We start from the raw sequence: 9,394 nt of genomic DNA on the forward strand, positions 1-9,394 counted from the left end.
CGTTCCTTTGGATATGGATGAAAAAAAAAAATGGTATACGTAAATAAATACTTGATTTTGCCACAAAATATGAGAGACCTCTGAGGAAAGACCAGACCAGAAAGAGACATTTTCAAAGGCTTTGAAAACCCCATTATGGGTACCCCACTTCACCGTTTTTCTATCGTGGGTCATTTTTCTATTTTATTTTATCTTTTTTCTTGAACCTCTGATGCCTATTATATATGTGTGTATTGTACATAGGGGATTTGGACGTGAATTTGAATCCTGAATGCTGACAAAGACTACACTCAATCTCTTGCTTCATTCCAAAACAGAGATTTCTCCATTTTTGCAGAAAAAGCCCATAAAAGAAAACGGAAAACAAAGAAAAGAGAAGAAACGTTTGAGCTTTCTTAGCTTCAAGATATCCGATCCCCTTCTTGTAAGTATCCCTTTTCCTTGCTGTGCTTTCCTTTCTCACGTATATTCTCTTAAATCCCTCACTTCTCTTTGCTGTTTCTTGCTTATAGCTCTGTATTCTTAAAAAGATCGCTTTTTTCCGTCTGGGGTTGTTTCATTGCCTCCTCTGTTAATTGCTTTCTCTTCTTAGGTACTCTTTTCTTTTGCTTGGTTTTTTGACTTTGTCATGTTTAGCTAGATGATTCTGTTCCATTTGCTTTGACAATTGGAGCTTTTATCTGGTTGGGTATGTTTTGCCATCAAAAGATGATTTCAAACCGAAAAAGGAAAGTTGAACTCACTATCAATCATGTTTAAATTTTCTGTCTTCGGTTACTGATTTAGATTTATATTTTGATGCTTTCGACTCTTAAATGAACTTTCTCTATTGGTTTTGTAGCATCAAAAGTTGATTTTTTTTTAAATTTTAAGCAGAAAAAGGAAAGTTGAGCTTGCGTTCCATCATGTTTAATTTTTCTGTCTTTTGTTAGTTTACTTCTAACTGTTTTATATAAAGCATTTTGATGGTTTTGACTCTTAACTGTAGTTTCTCTATTGGTTATGTGACTTTAGTGTATACAACTCTTCAACCTATTTTTAAGTAAAATATTTTTATGCTTATTTAGGTACTGATTTTGTTGGTCTTCTTGGTATATCTCTTTCTATGACCTCTTTCTCTTCCTGCTTGAATACTTTAGCGTCTAAATGTTGTTATATATGGGTATGCTTAACTTTTGCATTACGGAAATTCAGCAAATGAATCTCTATCTTGTATTTCATTATATTGCATATGTTGTGCTGAAATATGTTTTCTTTGTTCTGGTAGGTCTCAAAATTTTACTACTGCTGCTGAGCTAGGGCTGCTGGTTATAGTGTTTTGAGCTGATTCAGTTGGATTTCCTTCTAGCAAGTGATAGTTGTTTTGAGTCTTGCTGACGACGATGGGGGATCATTTTGTTTTGCTGGTTGATCGGTTGCTCACTGAATCCACTTTGGAGGCTGCAATTGAAAGCCAAAACCGGTTGCTGCAGTCGGTACCCTTGAGAAATGATGACATGGCTGTTGATTGCACTTTGAAGGATACTGGAGCTGATTTGACTCCAAGGAAAATGGTCGAGTGCAGGATATGCCAGGATGAAGATTGGGATTCAAATATGGAGACCCCTTGCTCTTGTTGTGGCAGCTTGAAGGTTGGCCATGCCTTTGTTATGATTCATCTTTGAAATAAAACATCTTCTGCTTCACAATTCTGTTAATTGTATCATTTGTATGTGCTACTACGTGCATGCTTGCATATGTTTCAAATTCTTTCTGTGCCTTTTTAAATTCCTTGTGCTCATAAACTATAAAAGCATATCATGATAAAGTCATTTAATTAAATTTTGTTCATTTGTCCAATCACCTACTACAAGTATTGACTAGTTGCGATGACCTTAACCTATTTCAATTAAGGAATTTTAAGAATATGATATAGACTTGAGAATGAAATTGTGTCAACACCAATGACGGCATTTCTTTTAGAAAAAAGAAAAAAGTAAGATGAATTGCAGCAGGAGAAGAGACTATTGACTCTAGGTTTTTGAGTTCTGAGCTGCAGTCTGATGATGTGTCTTTGCTTGTACCAGTTTATTTATGAAGTTGAAGTATATCCTACTGCCTAGGTGTATTTGCTTTTGAAAAGCTTTCATGTATTTTCTTCCAAACAAATGTCGAAGCAATCTGCTTCAGAAACCCTCTTTTGCTTTCAAGACATCTAGAATACGAAGAATGTGTAAGGAGGGGCAGTTGCTTTAGTTTTACTTTATGGTATGTTCTTCTGGATGTATGGCCCCATGACAAGGGTCTTTCTTATCTCCAAAAAGCCATGCTTGTCTCTTTGTGTTTCATTTTTCTAATCTGCGAGCTTATTAGTTTTGTCGAACTGGACTCTTAATTGCACTCATTAGTCGTAATTTGGCACCAGAACATGTCTATTTCAGCAGAGGCCACTAAAGTGCTGATATTGAAGCTGTTTGCTGCCATCTTTCACTTCTGTACTGTTGCTAGTTGAACAGGTTTTAATATTTTCCTTCTTGGTAGTGAAACATGTTTTGTACCTGCATTGATGCACATGCAAAAGGGATCCTGTTCCTGTTGTCATTTTACTGTTTAATAACTGCATCAAAAGTTGGCTTTGGTTCAGAATAAAGGTGCCTCAATCAGGCACTCAATCTCGTTTTTCTTTTTTTAGTAATACTTTCATGATTCTATAATCCTTACCATTTCAAGTCCTTTTAAATGCTATCTATGTCCTTTAAAGGATGTTTTTACTAGATCTTGGGGTTGACATTCACTTTTTTACAGTATGCTCACAGACGATGTGTACAGAGGTGGTGTAATGAGAAGGGTGACACTGTATGTGAGATCTGCCACCAGGTACATCTTACTCGCAGTAATTGTGATTTGACTGTAAATTCTTCATTTTCTCTGTTAGTTTTGGAATTTCAACCTGAGTTTGTCTTCGACTTAGTAAGACTCCTTGTGCCTAAATGCCACATGCAGCATTTCAAGCCTGGTTATACAGCACCACCACCTATTTTTCGACTTGGGGGTATTCCGATGAACTTCAGGTATCATAGCTTTTCCATTCTTGATAGTAATAAATAAGTAAAATCATACAGTATAAATCAATTTTCCGCTGTGAAACATATTTTGCTAAATTTTTCAGAGGAAATTGGGAAATTGCCAGGAGGGACTTGAATAATCCCCGCCTTATTGCAGTGGTTTCAACTGACCAAAATCTCATTGATCCTGACTATGATGACTATGCAGTGTCCAACTCAAGAAGCATGATGTGCTGCCGTTCCGTTGCTATAATCGTAATATCTCTCTCTCTCTCTCTGCCCACAAAAGGATGTGCATCTATAGTTGGAAACAAATCTAGGAAGCTATGACCATATTCTGTATACGAAAGATACAATGTATGGAGGAGAGGTTGACAGTCTCAAGTTTGATTTGATAGCAAGTTTACAGAACATCTTAATGATTTTACTTGGAGTTTTTAGGAGTAACTAAAGAATCAGGGTGATTGGATATTAGTGTGATGAAAGTTCTTCTCATGTCAAATTATCCTTTATTTTGCAGTTCATGGTTCTTCTAATTTTGCGGCATACTCTTCCCGTCATAGTAAATCGAGCAGGGAACTATACTCTTCCACTGATATTGGTAAATTCACTTGATTATCAAAATTTGGAAGATGCATGTATATGCCGATTGAGTTCCTTATCTATCATCTTCTTTGACAGTTACTACTTCTGAGAGTTGTCGGAATCATTTTGCCAATATACGTTATAATGAAAGCAGTGATTGGAGTTCTTCGTCGCCGGCACAATCGGGTAAGCCTGTTGCCCATGACTAAAGTTCTAATTTTTTTTTACCAGGTTTAAGCATTTTGGTCATTGTTTACTTTATTCATGGCCTGCGTGGGTGACCCTTAACAGGTTAATGTATCCCTCTCATCGTCTTCTCTCTCTTCATCTGATGAAGAAGCTGGGTCGGCAACTTTGCAGCCTCAAAACGATGATGTCACACACGTTTGATAGATGGCCCTTTCCAGCTGCAATTACCGCTAAGATGCAACTTCGTTTAGCTGACTTCGGATGTTAATTCGGTTTCTCTTTGAAGCAGTAGAGTCTTTCATGTATTGCAGTCAGTGCGAGGTCCAAAAAGTGATGAAGAGTATCCTAATATTAAAGAGAAGACTATCGAAAGGCTTGCCCTGAGGATTATGAAGTTTAAATTGGTTAACAAACGTTGATAGAAGGATGATTGATGACAAGAAAGTCGCAGCCTTGCTGTGAACTGATATGCAGTAGTTGTTACTCGAGAAAGAGATCAAGCACCCAAGACCCGTCAAGGTTCTGTCTATATAGGTCTTGAGGTGTGAATTAGTTAATACTTTTAGATCCTGTTTTCAGATTTTACGAACAGACAAATGCCAAGATATGTATATAAGGTTTAAAATTATAGAAAATCATAAAGAAATTTCAGGCTTCTGTCTCAAAACTTTGGTTTTGAATATTACACGTTTCAGCAAATATTTTAGCAATTTAAATTGTTGTTTCCAAACTGGTCAATTCGGTGGCAGTTTTTTTTTTTTTTTTTTCCGGTGCATGCATGGTAACTTCAGGGAAAGATGTTATCTTGAAAGCACATGATTACAGCAACGGAATAAAAGCTCCTGGAAGCAGCATCTTAGATTTGTTGCTTGATGGCTGGGGATCCCAGTAATGAAATCACAAGCAAGCAACAGCCAAGAAAATGCTTTCTTTATGGAAGAGAAAAATGTAGGGTAGAGATGCCAAGAGTAGGGGTGCAAACGAGTCGAGCAGTTCTCAAACTCGACTCAGTTCGATCAATATCGAGTTCGAGTCGAACTTGAGTTGGTCGAGTCAACGTCGAGCTCAAATTCGAACTCAAAATATTAAGCTCGTTAGCCCGTGAGTCGACTCGCGAGTTTGAGTATAGATATTTATTTTTTTAATTTTTATTTTAATAGTAAAATTATATAAATATCCTTAATATTTTATTATTTATTAAAAAAATATTATTTTATTTATTTTTTAAAAAAATAAAATAATTATTTGAGTCGAGCTGAAGCTCGAGTTTCAAAATTATCAGCTCGTCGAATTTGAGTTCGATAAAATTAAGTCAAGATTCGACTCGATTAGGCCAAAACTCGACTCGACTTAACTCGTTTGCAGCCCTAGCCAAGAGTAAAAAGGGTTTCAAGTTTTAATAATTTTTCATTACTATACTACATCAATATATGTTACCATCTTATTCTGTATACTGTTCCTTCTTCGTGTCAAATGAGCACCATCAGGAAATCCTAGTACAAGCAGAACTGAAGTTTCAAAATGTTTCCTAATGCCCAACAAAATGGTCACTTGGTTTGAATTTTCAACATTTGGATTTAGATCTTTTGCACATTTACTGCGTTTCTGGGCTTCTGGGCAGAGCATTTTCTCACTGCCTGGTCAGGAAGGATGCATAAGAAGCAACGGCAAACTCCAAACACTTGCAGTGTAAAGATCTTCTGCACACTAGCTGGTTTATAATTACACCAATGTACATAAAAATATTGCAATCTTCAATGTGATGTTCTCAGTTAAGATTATAGCAGATTGTGTAAACATAAATTGACGCGGACACAATAGCTGCTAGCCTGAATTCAGAACAAGTACACAGCAGGAAATACACTTCACAGTTTATGCAGGCAAGATTTCTCCCAAGTCATGTGGGTGTACAAACATAGCACAAGGGGAAAAGAAGAAAATAATTCTTTCTAAATTACAGTGTAGAGTCAAAACTGTACACTCAAATCTCAAAGTAAACACTAAGCGAGCTACTTGATTCAAGGTTATGGACTTGTTCTATTCTGATGGTTTCCTCACAATTACTGACAGCCATCCGTAGAGCTACCCTGTTTACGAGCTTAGTTCCAGCTTCTTCTTTGCCTGAAATGTTTTTGGAAAAATAAATAAGAATATCAACCTCCAACTATTCCAAACCCCCACTCTCAACGTCACATTTCATTTCTCATATTAAAAATTCACTGTGGCTATCTAGGTTAAATATAAAGTGACTAGGCCAATCTCGCTAGATGTTTTTTAAAGAGTGTAGTTGGTATTTATACTTTCGATTTTTCTGTCGTGAACGCCAGCACCATGCCAGAGCGCCAAATCCACAGCTTGCAACAGCAATCGCTAACGCGGCTCCAATGGGCACAACAATTGCATTTGTTGTGGCTGCCAAATCTTCGATGGGTGCTTTGTTACCCTCACTATCGCCAAGAAGTTCTTTGTCCTTGTAGAGAGTGACTAGTGTTCCCCCATAATAGCTAACTAAGAATTTGAAGACTTCATCATTATCCCACTCTATCTGTCCATTCTTTGAACTTTTGGAGAGATAGCAAGAAGAACAGAGCTGTTTTGGTGGCCATATGGTTTTAGGGAATTTAGGATCACCAGTCTCAAGAGAAGCTTCTTCCTTCATTAACCTTTTGTTGACTTTGTTGTGAGCATTCCACAACCAAAGGACAAAGTCCATTGTCCTCTTAAAAGGATTAGAAACACTGCACGTTGATTAAAAGGATTAGAAACACTGCACGTTGATAAACCTTTTTCAGATTCCAAGGAACTTCAAGAAAACTAAAGACAAATTTAGTGACATCTTACCTTAAGCACATCCCATAAAAATGTTGCCGGCATTCCTCGCAGACAAAGAAATTGTGAATGAAGTCGCATATAGCAGTAAATGCCATCTGGCTTTCCCCATCCTCAACCCTGACGGATAGTGAATGGAAAAGAACCCACAATCCACAGCTGCAGAAGAAACAAAAGCATTAATTGGCCATATTTGAAGTTTTGAAACAAACTGAAGTACTTGCTGCAAACTGCATCTCGATTGATGAAAATGGAACAATAGAAGCTGAATACTACCTAACATCCAACAACAGGGTGAAGTAAAAGTTTCACTCTCGAAGTAACATCATTTGAGTAATTACCCTGAGCATTCTCATACGAGAGTTAAGCATGCTGTGACTGTTATTATTACTTCAAGATGCATGATCAAAATGACTAGAGAAAGAAGTAATCTCATACCAGCAAGCCAGAAAAGATGTTGAACAATATTTGCCGTGTATCGTTTATATAAACTACTCCCTCCGTTCCATTGAAACTGTCATACTTTCCTTTTTGATCTATCCCAAAATTATGTCATCTTACCAAAAACAGCAGGTGAAATTTTCTCCTCCTTCCATTTTTATCCTCAAAGCTACTACAATTATATGTGTGGGTCCAACAAAAATTATTAAAACCTATGCATGTATTAAAGTAGTGCATCACCAGCATGCACCAACTGGCTTTGCAGTTGGTGCGTGCAGCACACAAGAAGAAGCAGGTTGGTATCTTTAACTAAATCCATGGGGCCCACACTATTGGCCTGATGGCAGACGCAATTCGGGCAGCATAAATGGTTTTCTTTGTACAAGTTTTAGACAGCTCGATAATGGGCATTTTAGGAAGTTTAAGAGTTTATTCTCTTTATTATTCATAAAAAGCTCCATTGCCAAAAAGTGACAAACCTTTTGGGACGGAAGGAGTACTAATTTAGATTTTTTTTCTACGATAAGTTGTAATCAGACCAGCTGCCAGAACAGTAAACTGGAATATAAAATTGATCCTAAAACCGTGTAAGCCATTTCACATAGAGATAGAGAAGGTGGAGGGGGTGCCAATATATACTAAGTGATCAGAACAAAACTTAAAAACATGGACCCTTTTGTCTCTGGTACTGCAAAAAAGTAAATAAGTAAATTATAAAATTCTGACATCCTCCAGTGAATACAGGAGCTTGATGGTCATGATCACAACATTTCCCCATATCCATCAGAATTGAATTGTTAGGAACTTTGCACGTTCAAATGTACAGTTTTTTTCAGAGATAAGAAAGATATGCTAGATTTCCTTTAAAGGTAGAATTCACAAAATTGCACTGACAGGCACAAAATAACAAACACGTGAAGGCCATATTTACCTAAAACCCCGAGTTTGATTGCTGCTGCCACGACAAAACATCTACACAAGATGAGGAACAGTTAGCTAAATTCAGAACAATTTACATAAAGCTGGTTTTTGAACAAAAATCAGTTTATCAGTCTTGTAATTAGGAATTCCTTTTTAGCATTGAAAGGGGAATCACTTCCAGACAGGCACCCATTCTTATCTGATTTAGTCTTTACAACCTGTTGCTCATAATAAAGTTCAAAGTCTAGCTGATTCTTATGTTTCTGTCCCTATTTCTACATCATTTTATTGTGTAGAACATTCAGACAATCTTTACTGACTGATTGAAACAAAATTGCTTTCAAATGTTCATTTATGAACGATTAGGTTGGAGGCAACCAGTAAATAGAGTCCCATGAAAACCCCATTGCCCTCCCCCCTTCAATTCCTTAACCTTATTGTACCCCCAAAACTCAAATCTCTGCGACCAATTAAGAAGTTCTCCTGATCCCATATCAGTATAGCTTTATGATACATATGAGAAACGGGTAAGGCCATTCTTCCTTTTAAAAAATTATGAGGACATAGATACTAAAACCATTCGCTAAAGACCTAAATCACAGAGGGCAAGTCAGCTTATCCAAATTGCATCCATCCAGGATTAGGCCTCCCAAAATGAGATTTTATCTCGCATATTTTGCGCACAAATTCAAAATTTAAAGATCATCAGGATAGAGAATGAAAAATAAAGAGAAGTATTTAATTAGAAGTCTTTGAGCCACTGGAAAATATATGCCATTTCAGGCATCATTATAAAGAAATCTATTGACTAGAAAACTTGCAAATCATCCTGATAGTTGGTAAACATGGATCAGTTACCCTCTTTGAACCATATGCCACTAATGTCTTGAATCCAGTCAACAAAAGGTACAGAAATCAGATAAACCATGTATAGACTTCAATAACATTTATAGGTGCAGTAGATCCAATAACATTTCCCATTCTGCAAGTTAAGAGGCAACTTGTATACTCACCCAATATCCGCGAGGAACCTCTTTTCCGCAGATCTGCATATTCTGAAGTCCTTTCTCTTTACCATCACCAATAGATTGTGCATTATTGGTTGACAATATCTCAGATGGATATACATCATCGAAGTTAACAAGTATATCACCACTTCCCTTCCGGCACCTAGAAAGCGCACACACTTTCAGAGATGTAAAATGCTTGACATGAGAAGTCACTCTCAAAGAGATAAAGGTGCTCACCTCTTAGAAGGATGATGGGCCACCAATAGTTGAAGAAATTTAATGAGCGAAGCCCGAGTCTCTGCCTTGATCTGTGTAGTGAGAGTAGATCAGCACCAGTTTATCAAAAATCCTTATTTCCCCTTGACAAGAAGAAAG

At 37.0% G+C, this 9,394-nt stretch overlaps 2 protein-coding genes across 3 annotated transcripts; one reads left to right on the forward strand and one right to left on the reverse strand.

The window, feature by feature from the left end:
- The first annotated feature begins 284 nt into the window (after positions 1–284).
- LOC113758810 lies at positions 285–4,462 on the forward strand. Of its 2 annotated transcripts, none has more exons than XM_027301529.1 (8): positions 285–424; positions 1,268–1,631; positions 2,785–2,856; positions 2,983–3,050; positions 3,149–3,299; positions 3,565–3,645; positions 3,726–3,815; positions 3,921–4,462. In XM_027301529.1, exons 2-8 carry the CDS (start codon positions 1,383–1,385, stop codon positions 4,017–4,019), a joined length of 810 nt encoding a protein of 269 aa, XP_027157330.1. In that variant the 5' UTR covers positions 285–424; positions 1,268–1,382; the 3' UTR covers positions 4,020–4,462. The 2 variants fall into 2 exon arrangements, with proteins under 2 accessions (XP_027157330.1, XP_027157331.1); XM_027301530.1 differs by lacking the exon at positions 285–424 and adding an exon at positions 536–592.
- A 1,128-nt stretch (positions 4,463–5,590) lies between these two features.
- On the reverse strand, positions 5,591–9,339 carry LOC113758806 (sulfhydryl oxidase 1-like; the record flags this gene model as incomplete). The annotated part of the gene is made up of 5 exons (XM_027301525.1): positions 5,591–6,556; positions 6,660–6,806; positions 8,020–8,060; positions 9,023–9,179; positions 9,257–9,339. Coding segments are annotated over 5 exons (903 nt in total), but the record flags the coding sequence as incomplete, so codon positions are not given.
- Between the last annotated feature and the right edge of the window lie 55 nt (positions 9,340–9,394).

The sequence above is a fragment of the Coffea eugenioides genome, unplaced genomic scaffold (genome assembly GCF_003713205.1).
Source record: "Coffea eugenioides isolate CCC68of unplaced genomic scaffold, Ceug_1.0 ScVebR1_737;HRSCAF=1464, whole genome shotgun sequence".
Classification (NCBI taxonomy): domain Eukaryota; kingdom Viridiplantae; phylum Streptophyta; class Magnoliopsida; order Gentianales; family Rubiaceae; genus Coffea; species Coffea eugenioides.

Excerpts from the sequence above, each read along its gene's own strand:
- LOC113758810 (XM_027301529.1), top strand. The coding sequence starts at position 1,383 with ATGGGGGATCATTTTGTTTTGCTGGTTGATCGGTTGCTCACTGAATCC. Across the intron at positions 3,051-3,148 it reads GGTATTCCGATGAACTTCAG|AGGAAATTGGGAAATTGCCA; the intron begins GTATCATAGCTT and ends TAAATTTTTCAG. Across the intron at positions 3,816-3,920 it reads TTCGTCGCCGGCACAATCGG|GTTAATGTATCCCTCTCATC; the intron begins GTAAGCCTGTTG and ends GACCCTTAACAG.